The 27,267-nt window shown below is 49.0% G+C and overlaps 4 protein-coding genes and 1 pseudogene across 7 annotated transcripts; 4 read left to right on the forward strand and 1 right to left on the reverse strand.

Annotated features, from left to right (window-relative positions):
• Window positions 1-6,957: 6,957 nt before the first annotated feature.
• H257_05494 lies at window positions 6,958-7,029 on the forward strand (annotated as a pseudogene). The gene has a single exon. The product of its transcript is annotated as a tRNA-OTHER (tRNA).
• A 6,037-nt stretch (window positions 7,030-13,066) lies between these two features.
• Window positions 13,067-14,403, forward strand: H257_05495 (hypothetical protein; the record flags this gene model as incomplete). The annotated part of the gene is made up of 4 exons (XM_009830391.1): window positions 13,067-13,169; window positions 13,203-13,924; window positions 13,982-14,197; window positions 14,239-14,403. 4 exons carry the CDS (start codon window positions 13,067-13,069, stop codon window positions 14,401-14,403), a joined length of 1,206 nt encoding a protein of 401 aa, XP_009828693.1.
• A 6,517-nt stretch (window positions 14,404-20,920) lies between these two features.
• H257_05496 (hypothetical protein) lies at window positions 20,921-22,196 on the forward strand. Its single transcript, XM_009830392.1, has 3 exons — window positions 20,921-21,095; window positions 21,149-21,511; window positions 21,565-22,196. Exons 1-3 carry the CDS (start codon window positions 20,991-20,993, stop codon window positions 22,108-22,110), a joined length of 1,014 nt encoding a protein of 337 aa, XP_009828694.1. The 5' UTR covers window positions 20,921-20,990; the 3' UTR covers window positions 22,111-22,196.
• A 590-nt stretch (window positions 22,197-22,786) lies between these two features.
• Window positions 22,787-25,082, forward strand: H257_05497 (the record flags this gene model as incomplete). 2 transcript variants are annotated; one of them, XM_009830393.1, is made up of 6 exons in its annotated part: window positions 22,787-23,338; window positions 23,391-23,593; window positions 24,003-24,136; window positions 24,199-24,296; window positions 24,353-24,845; window positions 24,999-25,082. In XM_009830393.1, the coding sequence occupies 5 exons, from the start codon at window positions 22,787-22,789 to the stop codon at window positions 24,818-24,820; spliced, it is 1,455 nt and encodes a 484-aa protein (XP_009828695.1). In that variant the 3' UTR covers window positions 24,821-24,845; window positions 24,999-25,082. The 2 variants fall into 2 exon arrangements, with proteins under 2 accessions (XP_009828695.1, XP_009828696.1); XM_009830394.1 differs by lacking the exon at window positions 24,999-25,082 and having other exon boundaries at window positions 24,353-24,896.
• A 558-nt stretch (window positions 25,083-25,640) lies between these two features.
• Window positions 25,641-26,705, reverse strand: H257_05498. 2 transcript variants are annotated; one of them, XM_009830396.1, is made up of 5 exons: window positions 26,630-26,705; window positions 26,514-26,576; window positions 26,296-26,464; window positions 26,173-26,253; window positions 25,641-26,124 (listed from the first exon to the last, which is right to left on the reverse strand). In XM_009830396.1, the coding sequence occupies exons 1-5, from the start codon at window positions 26,675-26,677 to the stop codon at window positions 25,808-25,810; spliced, it is 678 nt and encodes a 225-aa protein (XP_009828698.1). In that variant the 5' UTR covers window positions 26,678-26,705; the 3' UTR covers window positions 25,641-25,807. The 2 variants fall into 2 exon arrangements, with proteins under 2 accessions (XP_009828698.1, XP_009828697.1); XM_009830395.1 differs by having other exon boundaries at window positions 25,641-26,253.
• Between the last annotated feature and the right edge of the window lie 562 nt (window positions 26,706-27,267).

Raw genomic sequence — 27,267 nt, forward strand, 5'->3', positions numbered from 1 at the left:
ATAGGCGTGCAATATGGAGTAGGATGCGTGGCCTACGATTTCGCAAAACCGTTCGCTACTTGACCCGTTATATGAGTTATTGTATGATCATGACGTTTGGTAAATGCGAAAATGTAGGCCAGCTGTCCTACGTCTCTCTTGATTGTTGTATATCTGGCCTACAAAATCTGATGAATGATCATTCGGCTGCTCACTGATCCGTCACGTTAGCAAAATCATTTTACACAGAATTTTCGTTTCGCTTTAAGAAAAACGAGATTCCGCAATTGCAAGTGCTGCTGGAGATTCTCTACCCGATAAACTCGCCCCAGCGCTACAACGCAAGCGCCGAAGTAGCCATCTGTATCCTGTTGAATCGCTTGACGTATGATTCAACACGTCAAGCGATTCAACAGAATGCAGAGGGCTTCTTCGCCAATGAGCAGCTTCTCGCGCTCATCGTACTCCTCGTCTGTTTCAGACGCGCTATAAAATTCAATCATAAGTTACAAGGAATGTTTTGTCTCCCGCTTCTTGGCTTTCGGCCACGGGACCTACGTCAAGGTAGCAAATGTACTGACATTAGTGAGATTAAACACGCCACGAGCCGCCTACTGACTACTCACTAAAGTACTCAGTACCTCCACTAAGGTATAGGAACCTTTGACATGGCACACACACTGAGTGTGTGTGTTTGCAATGGGCCAAACTAACGCGCAACCCACTTGCTCTGCACGCTGTAGAACACTTCCCTCGTACGAAAAATCCAGTTATTTTGATGAGGGCGGCCACGGCATTGTATTCCTTGTTGGCCGTCGCCCACGTGCGAAATACGACTAGAATGTCGTCCAGCAAATTTGCCGCAGGTTTCCAGGACGATACTACATCGTCCAGTTCGAGTCACTTCGCCATATCTTGGTGTTGGCCATCCACGCATGCGCGCTTCGTCGAGGTGCTCCACGTGAAATCCGCCATTTCCGAACGCGATCTGCGCCTCGAGGGCTTAGGTCACCACTCTACCAATTTCATGGTACTGTACATCTTCAATCGGCACGCATGGTAGACCATGACTTCGTACGGTGGCACCAGCTACTGAGTCTCCATCACATGATCTGTGATGACTCGGGTCACTTGGCAGGGTCCGCGCCAATGCAGGGCCAATTTTCTCGGCCGGTTGACGATCGATCCGGCAAGCACAAAATCGCCGACCGAAAACCCCGATAACTTGACTTGGGATTTTCGGTCGCGGCGTCCGCACGCTTGCTGACGCAACTTGTCGCTTCTCACTGCAACGTTGCGGTGCATTTCTTCAAGCGCCACTTGGAGGTCCGTCACATGTTTCTGACGGGTGGCGCCAAGCCAGTCCGCGATATAAACTTCCTTGGACGTCGGTTGGCAAATCCTGCCAGCGGGGTCTTGGCTGGCAGGCCGGTAAACGCTGTCAGAGGCGCAAGTCCTCCCAGTCGGTCCACCGGCTGATGCTTGAGGGCGCCTTGAAGGAGGGGCAAGACATGCCGCCATTCGTCCGTGTCAGTTTTATTTCGCTGAGCAACACCTTCACGGCGCGCAGCACTAGTCGGTTGACTATTTATATAGTCCCGTTCGCCCAAGGGCTGTAGGCTGTCGTGATATGATGGTGGGCACCCGCCAACTTTCGCACCTTCTCGATCACTTCGTTCTTGAAGTGAGAACCGCCATCTGACACCCATGTGTCAACGCAGCCGAACGTGGTAAACCACGTTATCAGGCACTGAGCGGTCGCGGCGGCGTCCGCGGACTCTGCCGTGAACAGCTGCACAAAAGCCACACATGTCGTCCTTCACGACAAGCACTTGTTTTTGGCCAAACTTGGCCATGGGCATCGACAACCAGTCAAAATGGATGAGCTCATTCGGCTTCTCCGCGTGAAGCGCCGAACCTAATGGACGGGGAACCATTTCAATGCACAGGCAGTGTAAACAGGCACGCACGAACGCTTCGACGTCCGTGGAAAGCGTCTTCCATACAAACTTGTCGGACACCGACTTGATCGTCGCTGCGTTGCGATGGTGAACGCTGGCTCCTTGGTGAGCGATCACACAAATTCGCTGCTGTAGGTCAACAGCCAGCACCATCGGGGATCCAGATTCGTCTGTCTAGGTCCACGTAAAAATGGGAGTTGTCGTCCCAATCCACGCCGTTTGGGGTGGTCCCTCCCCCTTCTATAGTGGAACGTTGGATGTCGCTGATCTTAGCCACTGTCGGCCACTCGAAATCCACTTGTTGCAGGGGCGACACCACATGGATCAACTCGCGAACATTCGCAACTGGTTGATCCGTCGGAGCCGAACCCCATCGACTCAGGAGGTCGCCCCATACATTCGAGTCCCCCGAGACGCACTGAATGGTGTACAGGAAGGTCGACATCACCAGCGACCATCGCTGCAGCTTGTCGGCCTGGTACTTGGCCATGTTGGCGTTCGAGCCACTTGGGTTGAAAATGTACACCAAGTTGTGGTGATCCGTGAACAGACGGAAACCACCCGGGCGTACGACCAGGTAGTTCAGTCTCTTGCACGACTCGATCATTGCATAGGCCTCCTTCTCGACAATGGGCCAGCGCGCACTCGCCCCAGAAAACGACTCACTGATGAACGCAAGCGGCTGGTGCCGCTGGTCTTCGAGAGGCAAGTCGAGGTCGGCTGGCGGTACTTGTGTGGCGACAGCACCCCAAAACAGGTCGCTGGCGTCCGTGAAGGCGCAGACCGTCATGTCTTCTCGCGGGTTGCGACAGGGGCACCCCATGCGTTAACGCGTGTTTCACCTCGTTGAAACACTTGAGATGATCGGACGACCATCCCACGGCAGAGAGTGCAACACGCACTAACGCCGTTTTCTTGCAGCTTCCGGCTGCCTTGGTGGCCACGTCGAGCAGACGTCGCAACGGATCCACCAACTGGTTGTAACCAGGGATGCTCGCACGCATCCAGTTGGTGGCACACACAAACTGCTGGAGGTCGCCCGCGGTCGTCGGCGGCGACAAATCCACAAGTCCTTGAATTCGGCTTGGGGAATGGGTGATTCCATCGACCGAAATCACCTTGCCACACCACTCCGCCTCGCGCAGAAAGAAATGACACTTCTTCGGGTTCAACTTGAGTCCGATCTGGGCACAGATGGACAGGACTTGGTCCAACAAGTCGAGCAGCTCGTCGGTCGCCTTGGCAGACCCCAGCAAGTCATCGAGCCAGGCCAACAGGCTTCGAAACAGCAGCTCACCGAACATTTGGTGGACAACCGACTGGCAGTACGCGACAGCGTCCGCACGCGGGTCGGGGTGTACACGCCGAAGGGCGTCATGAACAAGAAGTACATCTGGCTATCCGCATGTAGCGGCAACAGAGAGACCATCGCGCTGTCCAGGTTTGGCATCGGCTCCGTGCTGATGTTGATCGGCCTGCTGTCGATCGTCATGCGCAAGTCGCCGACTTCCTTCTTCGGCACGATCCTTGGGGCTGCGGCCCAGGTAGCCCGGTTGTTTTGGTATACCATACCATTCGCTTCCAGGGCAGCCACATGGCTGCGCATGTACTCCACATGCAGCGGCGGGTACCACCGCATCCCACACTTCACCGGTGTCGAGCCGGGTTTGATCCTGACCTTCAATGGCTCGACCTTCACAGACGGATTGTCGCCTAAGTCTTCAGGAAACACATCAATGTGTTTGGCCAGTAGGTGGTGCAGCGTTGCTTCAGCGCGCGCAAGCCCGCGCTGCCTTGGCAGTCAGAATGACTTCAACGGCGCCCTTCTTCGAGCGGCGGCGCTCCGCTTCGTCCTCGCCGGAGGTTTTAGGATAAACCTCCGGAGTCACACACTTCATCCTGTCGTCGGGGTCAAGCTCCGGTGGATTCAACTTCTCCGCCATCATGCGCTTGACATTCGCTATGCCGGACAATTCGTTCGTCGGTACGGACGAAACATCCCATTCTTCCTTCTTCTTCCTTGCTACAACAAGGAGGTCTTAAACGCTGAAGCACAGTAACGAAGCCCAGTAACTCCATGACTGGGCGACTCACGATGAGTTCGGTTGCAGTCTACGCGTCGTCGACCCAGGCCTTCAGACCGCACAACACAAGCGGTCCACACGTCGTGTCCAGCGTCACGCAGTTAAACTTGACGCTGCGCATCATCACAACTGGCTTGGCGTCACTGCCATACGGGTACGCCAAATGCGGCACGCTATGGGAGACGGTCCCAACTTTGACACCGGCTGCGTCCAACGCATCCATGACGCCGCGCGTGACAACGGTCACGTCCGAACCAGATTCCAAGAACACATCGTCCACGTGGACGATATTCTCCAACAGCACGTCTTCTGGTGCTGCGGCTGGTTGACAAGCACCTTGATGCCGTCCTTCCAGCGGAGTACAGAAACTCTGCACACAAGAATTAGGAAATCACAAGTAGAAAATGGGGAATCACATGAAACTGTAACGTTACAAATACTATATAAGGGAACTTGGTCCTCACAGGCCTCGTCTGGGAGCGACACGGCCTGCGGCCTACCTGCCGCTTTTCCCGACGAGAGGAATCGATTGGACATTCGACGAAGTGCACGATTAGGGCTCACTCCTCGCTAAGGCACCACCTGCACAAAATTATACACACGACCTCCGCTGCGCTGCGGTGCGCGCAATTTTGTGGGCGGATGCTCTGTTGTCGCTCGCTACTGTAACGCTAGGTCAATTCCCTTTATGTTTTGATACACGTGTGTGATCCCCAGATTTCTACCTGTGATTCCCTAATTCTTGTGTGCACAATCATTTGACTCCTTCCAGAGCTTGACTTGTGCTACCAACAACGTTTCGGCTTCGCCAGGCGCGGTCTTTGGGCACCGCGTCACACGGTGACTCATGTCACCGCACTTCAAGCAGCCCTTCTTGGAAGGTGGCTCGGCGGTCTTGGGCACGATCGCTTCAGCTTTTCCGTCGACTGTGCCATTGTTCTTGGCGGCGCCTTCCCGGCAGCCTTCACGTCTTGAAACTTGAGGCTTGCCGCCTCGTGGAGCTTCTATCAGCTTTGCTGCCGGGGAAGGTTTAGGCTCGACGACGAGCCCGACGTACAGCTGGTGGCAAGCTGCAAAAGTCCGCAGCCAGTTGACGTAAGGGAAGACGTTGCTCTTCAACGCCTTGTTCCGCTTCAACTGCAGCTGCTTTTGAACCGCCGTCATCAGCGATTCCGGCTTGATCGACTTCGTCATGACTTCAACGACCATCTTGCCTTCTTGATGGAGTACCCACTCCTGATGGTCTTGTTCTAACGAGCGTATCAGCTCGTTCAACATACGACCGACGCGAGACTCTGCGTCCAAGATCTTCGCATCGAAAACGAATCGCTCGCTGCAGACGTTGCTTCAAAACGTCCAGGTCTTGAGGGTCTTCCTCAAACGCCGACTTGAACCACGCGACCAACTCATCCTTCGTGATGGAATTATGGTCGCAGTTGAAGTCGAACAGCGCGATCCGGCGCTTCGAGAACGGGTCCATGCAGGGACTTACTGGCATGGCGAACGGACGCGATCCATTGCACTGCAGAGCGTTGATCTGTCCCAGATACTTCTGGTACTCGAGCATAAAAGCGCGTCTTTCAGCCTTGGTCGAGCCCGAAAATGTCGGCGGCTGCGGGAGCGCCGGCGCGTTCCAAACTTTCGGCGCCGTACGGCCGTAACCGCCATCGCTGCCCATGTCCGTATCTTCACGGACATCCGACGGGTCGTTGTCGGCTGGCAACGGCACTGAAGTGCCATCTGCTTCAGTCGTTGGTGGAGCAGCACCTGAGACAAACGCTGCGACAGCTGGTATCCCTCGGGTTGTGGGCGGGGTGTAAAACCCACCAGGTGGCGGTTGCCACTCGTCGACAGCAGGTGGCTGTCGTCATCGGTGAATCTGAACGGGACGGTGCGCCGAGCGGCGCGTCCTCGTGGCTCCTCGATCCGGTCACTCGACCCCGATCGTTCTTCGGCGTTTGTTGGCGTTTCCTCGTCGGACGAATGTTCTCGTACTATCTCCAGTGAATAGCTCAACAATGAACTAAAGATATCTTTGGGTTGTCTCCCGCTTCTTCTTGGCTTTCGGTCACGGGACCTTCGTCAAGGTAGCAAATATAACACTGACATTAGTGAGGTTAAAAACGCCACGAGGTGCCTACTGACTACCATTCACTAAAGTACTCAGTACCTCCACTAAGGTATAGGAACCTTTGACACGGCACACACACAGAGTGTGTGTGTTTGCAATGGGTCAAACTAACGCGCGACCAAATTGCTCTGCACGCTGCAGAACAATGACTTTATTGTTCAAATTTGCAGTATCAGGCCTACTTGCACCGGCCACCACTTGCAGGGGGCTCCTGCTCTCACAGCCATCAGCTGATGTTGTAAAACATGACACATTCTATCCATACGTAGGATATAGCTATGCTAACTAGATTTCGTGCACAAACAGCAGCAATTACGTTAAGACCAGAACGATCACATGGATTTGGAGCTATGTCGGTTGTGGGTGGGATTCAGTTTACTACACAAACTGTAAAGGTTTCGCTGAGGGCGACTGGTGTTACGAAGTACACTGTGCACCACAGCACGTGGCCACTAAGCTTCCATTACAATGCCTTGTGGCTGAGTCGTTGTACTCATGAGATGCGTGCTGTAGAATGGCAGCAAGGCTATGCCACTACCCTATATTTACTGTTAAACCAGATATTACCGTCGTCAACAAAGTCACCAACATGACTTGGTCTGTGACTCTATTGGGACAGGAAAAATCCATACTCACAAGGTTCAATTACAATTGGCGAAGCGGTTCCACAACATGTGGTTCTAGTGTCGGACCTCGCGGAGGAATGAATGTCTTAAACAAATGATAATCCATCCTCAATTAACCATACTCACCAGGCTTTATTAAACGTGACGCGTTTGTGACATGTTGTGTGTTAAGGGGAGGAAAAATAGCTCAGTGGTAGAGCATCGGTTTCTTAACTCAAAGGTCGTAGGTTCGATCCCCGGCTTCCCCGGATTATTTTCGAAAGGATTTATCCGTCCCTCCCCTGGGGAATCCGGATAACAAGGGCTGCGTACGAAGACGAGGACCGAACTTCGAAGAAGATCGGTCGAAGTACGAGGTATGAAGCGTTGGGCGATGTAAAAACCGAAGATTACACACCGCCCCTGGTCGAGCAGGCGCGTTACAATTGGCGAAGCGGTTCCATAACATATGGTTCTAGTATCGGCCCCCGCAGAGGAATGTCTTAAAAATGATAATCCAAACTCAATTAACAATGTTGTGTGTTAACGACGGAATTATTGTGATAACGACGAGATTATTGTGATAACGACTAGTTTTGTGTGACGACGACTGGTTTTGTGTGAAAGAGACCAGTTTTATTGTGACAACGACGATAAACATGTGCTAGCGCCATATCTGTTGTGTGTGAATCCAATTTCGTTGTGACGGAGATATTACCTCTCGATTTTATCCAGTTACCTCTCAATTCCAATATGGTTGAAGGTGATTGGTTGAGAATATTGTGCATTAAAGCCTGAAACTAGGTGAGCCGTTGCTCTGCTGCCGGAGTTAATTGTTGGTTGGAGCAAGTTGCTACATATTTGTCATATTGTGCCTCGCATAGTTTTCTAGACATATTCTGTTTGTAGTATGCGTTTTCAAAACTCTCCTATCTGCCGTTGAATGGAGTTCGGTATTTTGAAGATGGGAATCAGTGTATGTGCTGGGGGGTCCACTGAAAGTAGGAAAGGCTCCAGTAGAAACGTTGCAACCATACTAAGACTAATTCGCGCATCTTACCTCAGTAAAGCCGTGGTTTGGACACGTTGGCTTGGAAGCAGTTCATCCGCCTCGCAGGAACATCCAATAGCGCCTCTGTTTGACACGCGACGTGTATATCAAAATGCATGTCGGTGCCAACTTGCGGATATGTCCAATCGCATTGCTAATTATCTCGTTATATGTTGGTCAGAACACAGTCGGCGCCATCTCGCGGGCACTCCAATAGCTCCGCAGATTGACTCAAGATATTTTGGTCAGAGTGCAGTCGACCCATCTTGCAGGCACGACCGCCGTGTTGGATGTGGCGAACAGTACTTCCGTATACACTTCGTAAGGAGTTCGTCATTGAAGTAGTAGTGTTTTCGAACTATCGCCGTGTTGTGTAGCATCACATGAGGAAAACAATGCTGTAGAAACTTGATGTACAGGATGATTTGCTTCGCTTAATACAGCAAGGGTTCGGACTTGTACATATTTGTGTTGAACAACGTGACGAACAACACATCCGCGAACACACTTTGGACGGGGGATTGTATGTTACCGTGGCGTTGTGTGGCATGAAACTACGAACGACATGTCCGTCCGGGGACACTTCATGTGAAGGACAATGTGCTTCTGGAAATAGTAGGTTTTCCCACCTACGCTGCGGTGAGAAAATGATGCATACAATATTTGGGTGCACATGTTGGGTAGATATTAAAAATATCTTCGGTTTCCTACATTTGCTATGATGGTAGATGATACGATAGGGGAAATACGGTATGGTACGTATGATGCAGAATAGTTTATTTGCTGCAAGAATCAGGTTTTGCTCATGACCATCATGTCAATGGACATGTGAATGGATATGTGACCGGTATTAGAAAGAATGAATTCCGTGTTATGGAGTATTTAGTTTTCGTCGTTGGCAAAAATGGATCGGTACACGACGTTCTGGGTGTAGATTCCTTCGAATCCGGATATCTTGCCGTCCCGCACTAACACCGAGATCCCAGCCTTGGTTTTGGCTCGAGACAGTGCAACATACAGTTGTCCGTGAGAGAACACGGGGCTTGGCAAGATAAGTCCCATGCGACTTAACGTTTGGCCCTGAGACGTGCCCCTGTTGATGGTCATAGCAAGTGCCAACTTCACTGGAAACTGGCGTCGCTTCAACTTGAAAGGGGGGTTGGATTGGCTGCCCTCGTCGATTAAGGTGATGCGCGGTACGAAGACTCGCTTGTTGTCAAATGCGCCGCCCATGATAGTCGCCTCGATGTACTTGGTTGACACTTTGACGACGCGCAATTTTGTCCCGTTGCATAGGCCCTGGGAGGAGGTTGTTTGGCATACAGTACTGGTCTGTGGCCGTGTCGCGACGGTACTTGGCATATCCATCGACCCCCTCGGTTGTGGTGGCTTGCAGGGGGATGTGGAAAGCCTTTCTTTCACTTGCCGGTCTTGTCGGTGCAAGCCCTCGCACATGGAATCGGCTGTCCGTTGTCGTTGCACATGCTTGCACGTATGGGCCATGAAGTTCTTCACTGACTCGTGCAGCTGGGGGTTCTTGATCTCGTCTGGGATGCGCGCGGATACCACAGAGTTGATGACATCAACTCTACTTGTCTTGTTCTTCCACGATGAGGAGCATGCGCACATGCGGCAAGCCACGCTTTTGAAACTCTTCAACACGCACAGATGCGACAACCTTGTCAAGGACGTGTTTTTTGTGGATATCGTCCGCGAAATACGTTAGCTTCGACTCAAACACGCATGTGACAATGTCATCGCGTTAGCTGACATTTGATGGGGCTTGAGTTGACTGATGTTCTCCGAGCAATTGGGGTTGCACGCCATGGTGACGAAGAGGCATGGCTTCCCGTACTTGCGCACAATTGCCATGGCTCTAAATATGAGATCTCCTGGTTTATCATTTCATAAATTACCTTTATTTGTTTGGTCAGTATTTATTACAGCTATTTATTAGATAAAGGTCAATTTCGATTATCAGAAGTTGATAATACAATGTTGAAGAGGTCTTTGAACGCTTGCATTTCCAAAGAGTCGGGGGAAACGTAAGGATCAATCTTGGAGTAATTCCTTCGAAACAACACCGACGGTGTTGTTGCGAAATCATTGTGGAAAGTATGGTTGCGCAATTTCCTTAAATCACCAATCTGGATTACTCCTCTGTTCACCCATTGTCCATTGCGCAATGACGGACCATAAATAATCAGCGAAGACTACCTGGCGATGGCTGTGACTCTGCGGTTCACCGTGCCTCCAACAGTGGCCCCTGGGTACAGAACATGTGTACAGCTCAACGCAATCATTGACAATGACTTCTGTACATTCGTTAACCTACGTAAGTGTCTGGACAGCCTAGCCTGAGCCCATGGCTTCAGTGTCCTGCAAGAGCGGCGCTCTACCAAGTCAGGAGCATGGGGCTGCAAACACGCCGGATGTTGTTTCAGTCTACGAGCATCAAGACACGCCGACGATCAAGTGCTCGTCTCATCGATGAACTTGGCCCACAACCACGCCCTTCACCACAACAAACCGCATCGGCATCATCAAGGCATTTGACACGACTTGGTAAGATTAATCGTACAAGTAGTTGAGTTATATTTAGATTAATCGCACTACGTCCTATACGCTATTCATTTGTTTTATATATGCTTACAAATGATTGCTACTTTCCTGTATTTTGCAGGTCATTCTGATTTTTTGGCGGGTCATAATGTTGACCCACGTTTGGTGGGTCGTTACATTTAACTTATGTTTGGCGAGTTCTTACGTTGACCATGTTTATGACTGGTCATATATTCTTTCCACATACCGTAGTTTTGTAACTGACAGTAACTGACAGATCATTGTGTTATCCAATGTATTGGCGAATCGTATGGTCAGTAGTATATAATTTGCCGCATTGTAAAGGCAAAGTACGGCCAAGACATATCGACATCGGCCGCCAGCAAAGCGAAAATGACGCTTGTCCAGATGCTCTCTACGGCGACGTGGACGTTTCGTTCGAAAAGCTGGAGGGCTATTTTGCCAAGGTTGTCGAGCACAATCCTGGGAGATTTGCGAAAGTAGAAAAAAGCGGGAGCACATGTATACATATACTTGCTGACTAAAAAAATAGGACTCATAAATGCTTGCAACACTGTGTGTCCGCAAAGTCCCCATCGTTTTTGCATGCGACACATCGTCGCCAACATCAGAAGCACCAAGGGGCTTTGGCTTACCCAAGCTGAAGAGGGGCTTGCGTACCGAATGGCTCGCTCTGATTCATCGGACACCTTTGAGCTGCTTGGCCAGAAGATGTTGGAGGTCAACGCAGGTAGTGTAATTACCAAGTGTTTGACCTGCCAACCACATTGTCATTAACAAAGTGTTTGACCTGCCAAACACATGGTCATTAACAAAGTGTTTGACCAGCCAGTCAAATGAATTTACCTGGATATTGGCGTGTCAAATCATTAATCATAATTCATTGTCAACTTACAGTTAATTGGACTTTGATCTGCTAAATCCATGGTCATTTTTTGTTTGACTTTAGCTAAATGGTTTCGAATAGGTGCCTTGAGGTACCTAACGAATGAAAACAATACTTTACATTTATAGCTCAAGTAACCACGAAAACATCCCGCCAACCACCAGTCACGAATGCGACCGGTCAAACGCCAGGTAATTTTCTATATGATTTGTTTGCAAGTAGCACACTTTATTCTTTGTAGTTGACGTTCCTGCGACCACAACATCGACCGGTCAGCTATCAGGTACGTTTGCACTTGACGGATTAATCATTTTTAAATTCTTGCTTCAGCAGCCAAGACAAATACCCGTCAAACGCCAGGTCAGTTGTATATATTGTACGAGTTCTATTTCTCATTTTATGGTGTAGCGCAATCAACCACGAATGTGACCGGTCAAACGCCAGGTAACTTTCAATTTGATTGAGGACTTATACTGAATTGTACTGTTGAAGTTCATGTGACCACAATAACTACCAAAAAGCATAATTGTTGAATTTATTTATGTCAATTTGGTTGGCCACATCGAGGTCATCCTTGGTTTCGTCCTCCGAATCGCTTGGATACGAAAACTTAATTCTTTGCAACAACTCGTGCAGGGCTTCGCTCCCCGCATTGGGCAGAGTTTGTTCACCGTCTGCGGTAGTGTTCCGCAATTCCTGCACTGCCGCGATGATCCGGGGTGGTGCCTTCAATTTTGCATTCTCCTTTGTCGACTTGTTCTTGGCCTTTCCTTTGGCCGACACTTTGGTGTGTTCCATAGTTGCTCCTGATTGGGCTATGCCATTCGGTTCCGTCGGGGTAGCTTCCATCACATTCAAGTTTAGGCTCGCTGGCTTGGCCGTAGCTTTAGCTTTCAAGCTAACAGCATGCTGACAGTTATGGTTGATTATCCGACCAAGGCTACCATGGACGCAGATTCACGTTATACGCAGTACGACACAAATATTCCATGATATAATGGAAATACTCTCTAGCTGAAAAGGATTTTCGCAGGTAGGTGAAAAAAATCACTTATATTTTCACACGAAGTTCACTATGCAAATTCCACCTGGCTATTTCGACCGAAGTAGAGGGAATAGTTGTACACTGTAAACCGCTTGTACTGTACTTCCTCTGTTCCAGGCTACTGTTACTGTACTGTCGACATTTCAAAATTCGCATGTTCCAAATTACTGGCGACATTTGCATTTCATTGGCTGTAATTCTTCGATTTTTCTCAATATCCAATATTTATGATGTTTTATTGGTTTACAATTGCTTTAAGCGCTACTTATAAACCAATCTTTTGCGAAAATTCATGCAATTCCCTTTCAAACTCAGTACTAGTATCATTCACCAAATTGACTGAGTGAGGGCTCGATTGTCTGTGTCAATTCAAAGTAAATGTCAGCAGTAAGAACATCCCCACGCCTGACGCTAAACCCAAAACTCTAAAACCAGATCTAAAGTGGGATCACGCAAAATAATTTAGCGTTTTTCATCATACTTCCACTGTCCTTCTTTACTGTGACCATTTGTACTTCGAGCGACCCCAAAAATACATATTTTATCGGACTTCCACGAGTGACATCTAGAAAATTCGACAATCAAAATATAGAGATAGCGCCTATTGCCGATAAGGGGTGAAAACCAGGTTTTGGGAGTAAAAACCAATGGAGACTAAACGCCGTCAGAAAATTATTAAAAAGTGTTTATAAAATTATTAAGAACTCTGGGTCATGAGCCTCAATTTTGAATTTGCCGCCCATGAGCCCAGCCCCGCGGTCAACACGGGAACTCACCCCAGGCATGAAAATGGAAGTCGTGTTTGCCCTCCAAGATGCCATACACAATGGCAAGCTCGCACGCGGTTCCATTTAAGCCACAGCTATTCGCTGTCAAGCCGGTCGCGCCACCGTCCGCAAGATATGGCGCGACTTCAAGAGCGGGTCGAAGGCATCCAAGAAGAAAGGGCGTGTCGGACCGAAACCTCGCCACAGCCCGGCTGAGGTCACCGAAATCGTTCGTAGCGTGCCGGCCCGCGATCGCAGCACCATGCACGACATGGCTTCCTCGACGGGGATTTCCGTAAGCACACTTTGCCGCCAATTGAAGTCTGGGACGATCAACCGTCGATCGTCCCGACTCAAACCGCTACTGACTGATACCAACAAGATCGAGCGACTGGCATTCTGTAGAGACCACGTAAACATTCAGTTGGATGTCATGAATGATTACCTCAGCAGTCGCGCCAGAGACGCTGCCGGCGCGGTCGAATCCCGCGAACCTGCCGAATCCCCTGGGACCGCCGAATTCGACTTCTCCGACATGTGGGACGTGGTGCATCTCGACGAAAAATGGTTTAATGCTGACAAGGACTGCCGTAAAACGTACCTGACGAGAAGGGAAGTCCATGAACGTCGTGCCTGCAAGTCAAAGCGCTTCATACCAAAAGTGAAGTTCTTGGCGGCCGTGGCCCGTCCTCGCCTTGACGAAGGCTTTGACGGCAAGCTTGTTGAGAAAACGCCAGCCCGTCGAAACTCCCGCAATCGTCCTGCTGGTACATTGGTGACGGCGTTGGTCAACGTGGATGGGAAGACGTACCGTGACTATGTGATCACCAAGGTCGTGCCGTCCATCAAGGAGCGATTCCCCAGCAGAAGCAAACGAGTTGTGTTGTAGCATGACAATGCCACTCCTCATGGGTCCATTGATGTAGGCACCTTGGCTGCTGTGTCGACGGATGGGTGGACATTTGTGGTCCGTCGACAGCCGCCAAATAGTCCGGACCTTAACGTCCTGGACCTCGGCTTCTTCACATCGATTCAAGCACTACAATACAAGATGGCGAGTCGGTCGATGGACGATGTGATCGAAGCTACATTGTCCGCCTTCGAGGTTCTAGTGATAAGTTAAGTAGCATCTTCCTTACCCTGCAGGCGGTGATGCGCCTTGTAATGGAACACCACGGCGACAACAACTTCAAGTTGCCCCACCTGAAGAAGGATACATTGAGACGTGCTGGAACCCTCATGGCGAACGTCACATATCCTGCTTCGCTTCTCTTTCACGTGAACACATTCCTCCAGCAGTCCAGTCCTTGAGTCGATAAGATTTATAGCCAATGAAATGTATGTATTTCATAATCAACCAATCACAACAATATGGTCGCAGTATTGTGGGAAAAGTGCAATCTTGAAGTGGTCACAGTAAAGAAGGACAGAGGAAGTATTTCACACCGGTTGCCAAACAGCGATTGAACTCTATTCGCATGGATGCACGACACCAAGCCGCAGAATCGCCTGGATAAAAGTAGTTCAGGGTAAAGCATGCCAACAAGTCAGTGAATGAACTACTAGCAGGGAATATCGCTTAGAAAGCCGCATCAGTAGTAGCACTCCGCTGCCGGTTGCGACCTATAATCGCGTCTACGCTTACATGCGCTTGAAAACGAACAGATACACAATATTTGATTGATTGTCTACGCATGCGTTAACAGAAATCCAAAAGTTGCAATTGAGGGGGAAGGGGCATGCTCGGTTGGTCGAGACTGTACCCGCTCGCTCGCGTACGGTGCCCACATCGCAGGCACTGTGGACACCGTACACGAGCCAGCGGGTGCAGTGCTGGGGCAACGCATGCAGGCGCTGGTTCCACGCGACCTGGTCGTCCTTGCATCTGTTCAGGCGCCAACTTTCAGTGTGCTTCCTACAAGAATCGCAATACCGTAAGGTTAGCATCGTCGGTCGGCGAGGTTGGCACATGCCGATGGACGACTGCCGCCATGGCCAATGCTGACAGTCATCCTTCACCATACAAACGTCTCATGCAGTCGCGTTGATGAGTTACACAAGATAGGACTCATGGACTCACTCTAACTTAGTGTTGAGCGGCGCTTTGCGCTATGTGGGGCCGCGAGGACACGCACCTGTACTTGGCCGACATGGCGTCATGCCATTGCAACCAGGTAATACTAAACGTGCTGGGAATTGTATCCACATGAAAATGTATTGCTAATTGTATGCTGGCCAGAACTCTAACCAATCGGTCAAATCTGACAAATAATCTGACTGTTAGCGCGCCGGATAGCGTCGACGCCAGAATTTAGAGTCCCGCGGTGGGAGAATTAAAACGCTAAAATCTGACTGAAAAAATACAGTTTGGAGTTTTAGCGCCACGAGTGGGGATGCTCTAACCTGGAACAGAGGAAGTACGCAGCAAAAACTACAGTGCACTGCTTGAGTAGTCAGAGCTAAGGAAACCGCAGGGAGTAACTTATTGTCGGAGTAGGCACGGTGTGCAAAGCCTCCCCGTGTGTGCTGCAGTGCATTTCGAAAGTCCGTCACTTTGGACCCACTCAGATTTCTATTTATCCTATCACCGAGAAGAACATGCATGGACATAAACATAGAGCAGAACATGCATGACACGAACACCGAGCAGAAGATGTATTGTGCTTTGCACCTTTTTTGGCAATTCCAGGGTTAAATTCATTGTTCAAAAATTTATCAGGCTTAAATAACGTCTAAAGTAACTTAAATTACGGTTGGGTGTGTTGTTTAAAGTTACTTCATCTAATGCGATGATTGGTGGGTTGAAGGTGGTTTTACAGACACTTTCGTAAAACAAGTTGTTTGCCGTTTTCATTCTGGCAAACAACTTACTTTACGTCAACACGTCAAGGTGCTTGCCGCAATGAAACTGAAGCAGCTATGGCCACATATATGACCTCTCATCCATGATCACTACAGTACTAACATTATCTACTCCGAGTAATGTATATAACGTTAGGGATATACTTAGGATATATGTAGTCGTCGCGCTGTCCAATGATTCAAAGCGATGCCATACCTACATGTACAACACTTGATCTGCTCTAACCTTAGCACAGTACGTGGAAGGCAAGGGCGCACTACGACTACACGATGTATAGTACTCCCATTTCACATCCTAATACGGTAATACGGTATGCATCGTGATCCTAATACGGTAATACGGTATGCATCGTGATGCACTGGTGGTTGCGCTGCGTACCGTATAGCGTTTATAGTTTTAGACACCCACGGGGCAATTATCCGGACTCTGAATTTTCGGATAATTGGAAATCGTTGGGGGCTGCCCAAGTTCAAATATTAGGAGTGGATCATTATAAAACGTTAGGGGTATCAGACAACAAAGGGAAACATTATAAAATAGCTCATACAAATGGTAAGATAATACGTTATCTACAACGAAACAATTTCAGGTGAGCTGATGGCATCGACGGCGTCAATATCCAGAGCTGGATCAATGGTCTCTTCGACGGCAGAGTCAGCCATCAAATCAGCAATGTCACCGACGTCCAGACTATCCCCCGGCAGAACGACCTCAACGACAGCTCCGTCGACGAGCTGGCACTTGCGAAACCCATTCAAAATCACGCTTTCAGGTACTTCGTTCTATGCCCCAGTAATCCACTCAACCATTGTAGATCTCGATGGACCCGCGAGCTTGAGGTTGCGGTTGGCAGCCTTGCTGTTCCGAAGCTGCCGCCGGATTTCCACAAGCCAACGAAGGACGAATCCAAGCGACATCGGCAGGTTGACAGCACCAGGTAAAACGCGGTGGCACACGCTCCAGAGTGACGTTTATAGACTCCGTGTAGGCCACGACATAATCCGTAAAGTGCGCGCTGAAGTCGTCCCACAAGAGGATGACCTTCTTGTCAAGGCCGCCTTCACGCCGAGTGAAAAGGTACTCCAGGAATGCCAACGACAGGCCCGAGTTCCACCAAGCCGTGGGATTTCCGAAGATGCGGCAGTCATGGCGCTCCTGCAGTGGCTCAACGGTAGCCCACACTTGACGTCCGAAGCCTTGTCGCGTGATAAGATTCTCCTGGACAACCTCCTTGACTTTGGACTTCTTTGACTTCATCACGAGAAAGAGGGGGTGCTTCTTCCCGGTCGTGTCCGCCAGCAACATTGCAGTCGCGCGCTCCTTTGTCCTCCCACCGCACTTGATCCACACGGTGTTGTCCTTTGTCAGGTTGAGGTTCTTCGATGGTAGGTACTCGTAGTTGATGGCAGTCTGATCGGCGTTGTAGATCACATCGACGTCGTTGGCCATGGCGCACATGAGCACGCGCTCAGAGAAGTCAGCAAGGGTAGCTGTCCCGTCCTGGCTGGAATATTGGCCGGTCCTCGTCTTTGCGCGATGAGACAGACCATGGCGGCGCTTGAAGCCACGAACCCAGTGCCAACCAGCCTTGAACTCGTCTTCGGTGAGTCCCAAGTCGATCGCCGTCTCCAGCGCCATGACACGAAGCATGTGCTAGGTAACAGTGACGCCGTTCTTCCGCATACCGAGCACCCAGCGGGCCAGCTGCTCCTCTTCGGCGGGTGGAAGTGTCGTTCCAGTTCCGCGAGATCGAGCGCATTTGAGACGCGACGTCCGTGTTTCTTTGGCCATCTCCTGGATGCGATCCTTCTGTTTAATCCATCCAAACACTTTCTTTCTAGTCGTGTCGCGTTGAGTTGGAGTTGCGTTGACACAGTAGCCAACCAGGAAGGCAGACATCCCAAGCTAGGCGACGCGCTGAATGGCGTTCATGCGGTGGTGATAGTCTACTGTCTTGTTCTTGAAGAGCCGCACATGAGCTTTCTTGCCGTATTTGAAAGGTGGGCGTCCTTTGCGTCGCATTGGCGCCTCCTCGTGGACGTCAGCCATGGTTGTCGATTGACGTGTCAAAAAGCGCCGCACAATGCTTTGGCGGCAAAATAAACTGTAGAGGTAATATGTATTATAAGAGGCATTCTGTGGGGGAGGTACTGGGGAACACCTTTATACTCTATATTCAATAACCTTTTGGGGTGTCTAAAACTAAAAGGCTGTCTAAAACTATATACGCTTCACGGTAAGTTGATCTGGTGCTACAACTCGGTTAGTTAGTGGCTGAAATAAAGTAAGGGTTGTTTTATTCTGCTGAAATGCAGAACTTGTGTTTAGCGTTGTTTTATCTTCAATTGGGCTGATATTATTTTAAACGTCTGGTTCTTTAACGCAGTTAATGAACGGGCAAACTACATGAAAAGCACAATACCGGTATGACATGAACGTACCTTGCATCATTCAACACAATTCTCGAATGACGCCATGCCAGAATTGTGGTGCATGTGGTTCTAGTGTCGGCCCTCGCGGAGGAATGTCTTAAAAATGATAATCCAAACTCAATTAACGAGATTGTGGTGCCACAACAGTCTAATTATACACCAATATATAACCAATAGAATAGTTGTGTCATTGCTGTATTTGTAGTGTTATCTGACACATGGGACGTAATATTGCAGGTTAGTGATTGGAATCGGTGAGATATCATGATGATAGAGAATTTCGTATTCCTTCGATCACATGTCACAACAACAATATTTGGCCGAATAGACTAGTTGCGTCTTATAGTTACTAGTATTGAAAACTGAGTTTTCTGACTGCTGTGGACGAAATATATCTGGTTACTTGTATATACTCATGTGTGAATGAAGCGTTTCAAAACAAACACATGGCAGGTCAGTGGACATTTCTACTTGGTTTCAGTATATCGTTTAAGTGGAAGTGCCGTTCCTCCTACACGACCAAATGACTTGACATTTGTATTGGAAATGACACCATGACTGCGTCACTTCCACAACCTCGTCGCCGTTTGTTGAAATGTTGTCTACTAACCCTTTTCCTTCATACATGACAACCTTGACTCTTTGGTCGTGATTTCTGAAAACACATACTACGTAGTACCTTAAATTCGGCGATTTCTGATCCAAAATGTCCAAGGGCATTTGAAAAGTGTACGTATGGGAGCCTGGGCCATTTGTTGAGCAATCACCATCAGGCAAATCAGATTTCATTTTAACAACGACGTCATTTGAAATTTCACGATAGTTAAAAGCAAAAGACACTTTTTGACCCTTACAAACGCAAGCTTAAAAAGCTACTTTAATGAAAAGAGTAGGTTGGATCGTCGAGACGTCATTTTTCCTCACCTAAATATACTCAAAGTATAGCGATAGCGATCATTCGTTTCTCCATTACCGGATACACGTGAAACTTGATTGGTCAAAACGTGTTTTTATTCGATAATTTTATTGGCTACTTCAGTCCGCGGATTACTGGAGGGTGAGCGGAATAATCATATTAGCAAACCGAATTCGACGGAGCTGATGCCTGTTGTCGCAATGTTACACGATCGGATTTGTTCTTGATTCGCTTGGTTGACAGAAATGTTCTTCGCATCTTCGCTGGTGATTTGGTCCTTAACCTTGCTCCATGCAAGAGCATTTTCTTCGAAACCTGTTAAGTGGTTTACTCATGGCATGCATAGAACGTTTTATATACAGTAACACGTAAAAACGATCTTATGTGGCGGTATATTTGAAGCAAATATAGCAACAAACTTGGATGATATATTTGAGACAGTCACTTTCAGAGTCACGAAACATCAGCCAAAGTAGATTTCGAAATGGCAACAGCCAATCAAAACTTTCCGAATCGGACAAATCGGACCATGATCGTATTTTCGACAAGCCATCACCGCAAACTACTGGCTGAAATTATCGCATCACCAGCCATTTAGGCCAATCGAAAGTCCTCAGCCCCTACTGTGATTATTAGACATAAGAGCATCTCCAACGGTAAATTCTAACCTATTGCTAAAGCATAGGTTAAAGTCAAACTTCGTTTTTACGGTTGCTATTTTGACACTATCCGGACTTTTTAGAAATTTCGACTCGCAGAATTTCTATTTTCGCGTGAAATAGCAACAAACCCTCCGGATAGTGCAAGAATTTCTATTCTATATCCGTAACTTAAACACCGTTGGAGATGCTCTAAGAGCTACCCAGTGCGATCGAGCTGCGTGGTATGCTACGAATTCGATTGAGGTTCGCTAGTCATTTCCCGCACCCTCCTGCGTCGATTCTTAATTGGACCGAATTACCAATATTTTAGATTCGGTACGAATATCCAGACCCCGCCCAATCATATCTCGCACGACCGGTACTTATCTCGCTTGATTGGTTGCACTAAAAATTCTATTCCTGATTTGGCTATATTTTTCATTCGATTATCGGATTATATTCTAGCCAATAGCGAGGTTGTAAAATTGGGAACCATATCGGAGTGATTGTTTCTTACTACCAATCATGTATCGTGGCACAGAACCAGGAGTTGCGCCCATAGATACCTTGCGACAGTCAGACTCGTGAACCAACGGGCCCTGTCCTGCGGTGGCGGCACGATGCTACAGGGACAAGGATAAGACTCAGGCAAGATGGACTGCGGTGTATGGACGACGGTCGTGGTGACTGTCGTGCGTCATCTCGTGCCTTGCCCACGTGACGGCAAAGCCTAGAAAGGTACTTTGTACTTCGAAGTATTACGTACTTTTAATAGTACTTCAAGTATGTACTTTGGAATTCTCGTAATTCGGCACAAACTTCATGAACCGAACGTGTCCATGAAAGCACTGTGAATCCCAAGAGAAATTTAGTGTTATGCAGACAACTCATTTAGGGTATATTGGACGACTAGTTCAAGGTTTCTTTGAGAAAAGTCCGTTTTTCGTGTTGTAGTACAATATGAAATGGCATCGAGAAAAAAGACTCAATGTCGCTGTTGCCAACTAACTGCATACTATCTATACCTTCTCACCAACATCCCTTCAATGCACCGAAACCAGCCGCTGCTTCCTTCCCGGTACTTAGCGCCGCTTTCGCCATCCGACGAGCATCGCTTCAAGAAGGTCGCCAGGAAAAGTGCCATCGACGTCGTGCGTGCATTCATCCATCTCCCATGTGTAAACGTTGAGTTCCTTCCGCGTAGGTTCGGTACGCCGTACCCACGAATGGACCCGTTCAGTGGGTAGTTGGCAGTCCCGACCGGGGTATTTCCATATCCAAAGCCGCCCCTCAGAAACATCACAAAGAACAAGAACCAACATCGACCATCTCGACGTACTGTAGCTCCATGACAATGCACGCGACCGTGGATGAAATCTCGTCCATGTTTACTCCAAGTTCACACCAACCCAAACGCTCCTTGGTCCCAGGCATCATGGGCGAAGCGAATCTGGTCACGGTAGCGAGTCCGTCCATCGACGACCCGCGGCACTACATTGCCATCCGATGGGCGGCGGTCCGCTCCCCTGTGCCCTTTATCAAGAACCGAGACGCTTGCTTCGTCGAGGTGGGTCCAACCCATCCTGTTTCGTTCGATCTCATCAACATGCATAAGAATAGACCCACATGGATGTCGAATGCGACGGAAGGAAAGGCTGGGTGCGCGCACTCAAGTCCATCGACCTGCCCGAGTGCCACCACCTCCGTGGGCTCGTTCGCATGGACCTGCTTCGCTGCGGCCACGTCGTGCTGGAATCTCCAGGCCGACCCGACTGCGTCCAAGTGCATATCTTGGTGCATCTAGACATGAAGGGACTCGTGCCAGCGTGGATCGAAGACCTCTGGATGAAGCGAACGTGCCAAGGGCTTCGCGCGCTTCGCAAGGCCGTGGTGGCCAAAAGATTGGCCGCCACAGACCTCGTACACCAGCACTTGAGTTTGCGCACGTGCGAGCTGTGTGCGCGCCCGTTCACGTTCGGCACGACCAAAGCCCACTGCCGCCAGTGTAGCCAAGTCATGTGCAATGAATGCAGCAGCACGACAACATCGTCGCAGGAACATCGACAAGCGCTCCCTGTGTGCACCACGTGCGAATTGGCCACGTCCACCAAGCTCCCCCCTTTCATCGCGCTCGACGCGCCATTCGTTGGGTTGTTGCATCGTTGAAGGCATCCCTCAAACCACGAGTTCTCCCGAAGGGGTATATCCGGTTAATATCCGGATACCCCAATATAGTGTACCTCGTTTTTCACACTTTTTACCATGTTTGTTGCCACTCAGTTTTTCGTTTCCTTGAAATTCGACTATTTACCGGTTCTGGCCAATTACATAAAAGACCGAATATACCAGTTTGTGAATGCTCATATTCGAAACCGGTCTGCCAATGAGCCTAAACGATTGTGTTATCCGGATAAAATGGGTAATACCCAAATGATAAGCTCGAAATATCTTGAAATATGGACAGAACTTACATAAAATATTGTATCAAACACTTACATAAAATGGGTAATACCCAAATGATAAGCTCGAAATATCTTGAAATATGGACAGAACTTACATAAAATATTGTATCAAACACTTACTGTTAGACACTTTTGTGAGCTCAAAACAGGTCGAATATGAGTGGTTTTCAGGTGATTGTGAGCTTAAATTATTGCGGAAAACTACTTCGAAGTATTACTGTAATAACATCACATCCACGGTTTTATGCGTATATTTTCATCTAAACCATACTTATTTAATCCATCCTTTGTTAAACGTGCCTTATTTATATTTTTGTACCCAGGATAATAGGAACAACACATGGTTGGTGATTGGACTGTGAACCAATGCACAATCAATCATGGCCCGAACAAAGAAAGTCGCCGCCGCGGACAAGCGCAAGGTTGCGGACGAGTCGTCGACGAACGATGCGAAGAAACCCAAGACAACCGACAGTGAAGCGACAACACAAGAGACATCAACTGGGGATGCGGCCAACAACAGGGTCTTGACTTCTCTGCTCCAGGGGATGTCCATCGACACGTTCGACGCCGAGTACTTCGAGAAGAAGCCGCTTCATCTGAAGAAGATCAAATCGTGCGCGGGTTTGTTCACCCGTCGTCTGCTCTTGGACGTGATCGCGAAGGAATCTCTCCGTCACAGCGACGACCTCACTGTCACCGTGTACAAGGACGGCAGTCGGCAGAACTTTGAGCCGCCCGAGGACGATCCATTGGACGGTGTCGCATCGTCCGAGCAAGTGGGCAACTTGCTGTCGACCGGGTACAGTGTTCAATTCTACCAGCCCCAGCGATACCAGAAGAAGATCTGCGACATCAACGCCGCGTTGGAAGCTCATTACGGGTGTCTTGCCGGCGCGAGTGCTTATCTCACACCTCCGCATGCCCAAGCCGTACGTACATCTCTCGTTCGAGTTCCTCTAACTGATCGTGATGTCCCTTTAGTTGGCCCCGCACCACGACGACGTGGACGTGTTCATCTTGCAAACTCAGGGCTCCAAGCACTGGAAACTGTACGCGCCGCTCGTACAACTTGCTGGCGAACACAGCAACGACCTGGACCCGTCCATCTTAAGTGACCCTACCATGGAGATAACCCTCGAAGAAGGCGACATGCTGTACTTTCCCAGAGGCGTCGTCCACCAAGCGTACGTTTGTTTCAATGTTGCATCGAGCAAATGCGTATGATTGGCTACAAAGAATGAATGGTTGTAATATGATTGGCTAAAACGTTTGATTGGAGTATTGTAGTCCCCAAGATACCTCTTCAACTTAATATGAAATTTCAAAGGTCCGATTTTGGGATACATATTCCACCAACCACCATATCACGTTTGATCACGTTATCCTGTTTGCTGACGTGATCATTTTGTCTCTATGACGTTATCCTGTTTGCTGACGTGATCATTTTGTCTCTATGACGTTATCCTGTTTGCTGACGTGATCATTGTGTCTCTATGACGTTATCCTGTTTGCTGACGTGATCATTTTGTGTATATGACGTGATCATTTTGTCTGTATGACGTGATCATCATATAAGTCATGGGGCGTACGTAGGTCCACGTCCGACACGTTCTCGACGCACGTGACCATCTCCATCTACCACCACAATTCGTGGGCTAACTTTATGGAAGTGGCGCTGCCGCAGGTGCTTCGCCGGGCATTTGAACACGACGTTGCGTTTCGAAAAGGTATTTATTCTATATATATATATATATATATATCCGGCTTTTAATATGTTTTGTGTTGCTAGGACTCCCACCAAACTATTTGGGCTTTATGGGGTCCCAATTCCAAACGTCCCAGTCTCCGTCCGCCGCTGCATTTACAACCCATTTCAAAGACTTGGCGGTACACTTGTCCACATGATCCCATATATTTTCACCAATATATATATATATATATAGGCCAAGATGCTTGACCATATCACCGACACCGACTTGCATTTGGCCGCTGACGTGGCCGCTCTGGATTTCATCAAACACCGGCTACCGCCCACGCCCCATATGATCCGCAAATGCCACCTCAAGGACAACCAGAGCCTCCGTCTGCGATACAAGGCGCACTGTCGCATTGTATTGCAGGACGACTCTGTGACACTGTTCCACTCGGTGACCAACTGCCGCCAGCATCACATGGGTCAGTGTACATGTGACGAAGATGATGACGAAGATGAGGAAGAGGATGACGAACTGCCGCCCGCCGCCGCGGCCATTTCGTTTCCGCTCGGATGTGCGCCGGTGCTGCTGCATTTATACGCGGCGGGCGACACGACCATCGCCGACATGATCGCCGCCAACGTCGCGGACGAAGACTCGGTCCGTGCCGTGATCTTTCGACTCATTGCCGAAGACATGGTCGAACGCTCCAAGTAGTACCAAGCACCATGATTGCTCTATTGTATGTAGGTATTAATAGTAGCATACTAACTAGTACTACTACTAGTACTAGTATTGACCTTTTAAACTTTAATGCTGATTCACCAAATGTATCGATCGATTCTTTGAGTTTTGGATGTATTGTGCTTTTCACATATTTTGCTCGTTGTTTTAGCTCCTAAAACCATCCAAAGTTTAACCTAAACTGAAGTTGCACTCGAGGTAAAAGTAAGCTTCCCCACCGTTCTGTCATTGGCTGATCTAAAACTTGCGTTGTTTTACTAAAACTACTTCGTTTTATTAACTCCCGTGGCCAAGCAGTCATGCAGAGTAATGACCTACTGGGGTAAGCTCGCAGTGCACCAGCTCACACGAGCTTTGCAGCCAGCTTGTTAGCAACTCGTTGGCACGACAAGTCGAGCAAGAAGCACTCAACATCAACCTTTATCGAGCATAGTCAAGAATCACACTCGCGTGTATTAGGTAATCCACTCTGTAAACCCCCGCGTTTGCCGAAATGAAATGGGCAAACGCTTCAGGTTAGCAACATATGCTGCAGGAACAGCTCTTGCTCATCCAATCATAGGTACTTCCGATTAGCTAAAACTAAGTTGAATTAATCTAAAACTTCGTCACCCACGGGTTAAAATCGGGTATTTATACCCAGATTAGCCAAAATATGTGAAAAGCAAAATAAAAGTCGTCCACGGTACATACTAATTCGACGTATTTGATTGGCCACTTGCATAGTGTTCTGGGTTTTGATTGGTCGATCGATTGTCTGCCGATCTATACTGTTAACAAGTTGAACACATTCTTGGTGTAGCCGCAACATTATTATTGCTAACGTTATATTATAAATAGTACTACGTAGTACCTTTCTAGGAGTACTAGTAGTACTACTACTGTCGCGAACCACAGAAATGTACTTCTGGACTACTTGTACCGGTACGAAGTACTAGTATTTGTATGAAGTACACATGATCAGTGGACAGTATGGGTTGTTGCAGGGGGGGGGTCCATGATGATGGAGGCGGCGGCGGGCGTGTCGTCGTCGTTGGCTGCCATTTTGTCCTGAACCGGGTCGAGTGATGGTGCAGGAAGAGATGGGTCTGACGAGGATGATGGAGGGTTTGATGTGCTGCGGACTACGTCGTCGGGAGTCCACGTCGTTGCTTCCACCACCGCATCATGCAGCGACAGGTCGTCCAAGGACGGCGGCGCGTCGACCACTAGCTTCTCCAGCGAGACTTCCCGTCCGCACCACGTCCAAAACTGCCGTTCGATGGAGTATGCCGCGTCTACAACCAATGATGGTGGATCGAGTAGGAGAGAGGGGATGGACCGACCTGGAGGCACCACGGCGATGTGCAACGCTGACGCGTGCTCGGCGCCGTCGACGAATTCCGTTCCCATGCACTTCCACTTTCCTAAACACCGTTAGATCGCATGAGGGGTAGAGAGAAGCCTACCACGATCATGCGGCTGGGAGGCTCGCATGTCCCGACGCTCCTTTAAGTAGTCAACGTACTCGTCCTCGTGAAATGCTGCCAGGTTGGACACCACGCGTTTGGGGGGATGATGGGAACGAACACGAGGGGTTCCTTCGTCGTCGTCCTCATACGTGTGATTATGGTGTGGCTAGTACACGCAGTCAGATATGACGTGGGAGCACATGTCGTGGACGTACGTAGTAAGACGCGGCCACTTGGCGACGGCGGTCCTCATGACGGGTGGTCGACGCTCCATGTCTCTACGATGATGTTGCGGGGGTGCTTTCACATGTCTCGCCGTCCGTTCGCTTACCAGGCGCTGTTCATGGCCACGCCGTCGATCTCGGCTCCACTCGAGCATGCCGCCGACGTCGGTTCAAGATACAGTTGTGAATATAACCTCTACAACTCGATATTTCGACAGCTGCTTCAACACTGCCACAATGAATGCAATTGGGACAACCACTTCCATCCAACAGCGCCGCATCATCGTCATGTCGCGATGAATCATGTCCGAGCATGAGAAACGCCACGTCAACAAGTCCAAGTCATGCTAGTTGTACAGCGTTCCATATCAACCCTGTTTGTACCTCCACTTTGTACATGGACGTCGTCATGGAGGCTTGATCAGGCAGTGTTAGAAACGTGTGGCGTTCGAGTCACCTTTGCGACCAGTGAGTTACAGTACAGCTTGGGAGAGTACATAACCTCCTGTTCTGTACTGTGAATACATATTCTCTTCAGCTCTGTATTCGACAATCAAAGTCATACATACTCCATCAGCAGGTACGACGTATGTACCAGTAATCGAGGTCCATCTGACAGTAGAATAATTCCCTCAATAATACAGTTCCACTGTTGTTTTGACCCGATTAATGTTTCAAAGAGGGAATGATTACATCCGGATACACCTTTTTTACATCCGGATACACCTTTTCACCCGTAACATAT

This window comes from Aphanomyces astaci (genome assembly GCF_000520075.1).
Source record: "Aphanomyces astaci strain APO3 unplaced genomic scaffold supercont1.10, whole genome shotgun sequence".
NCBI classification, from domain to species: domain Eukaryota; phylum Oomycota; class Saprolegniomycetes; order Saprolegniales; family Verrucalvaceae; genus Aphanomyces; species Aphanomyces astaci.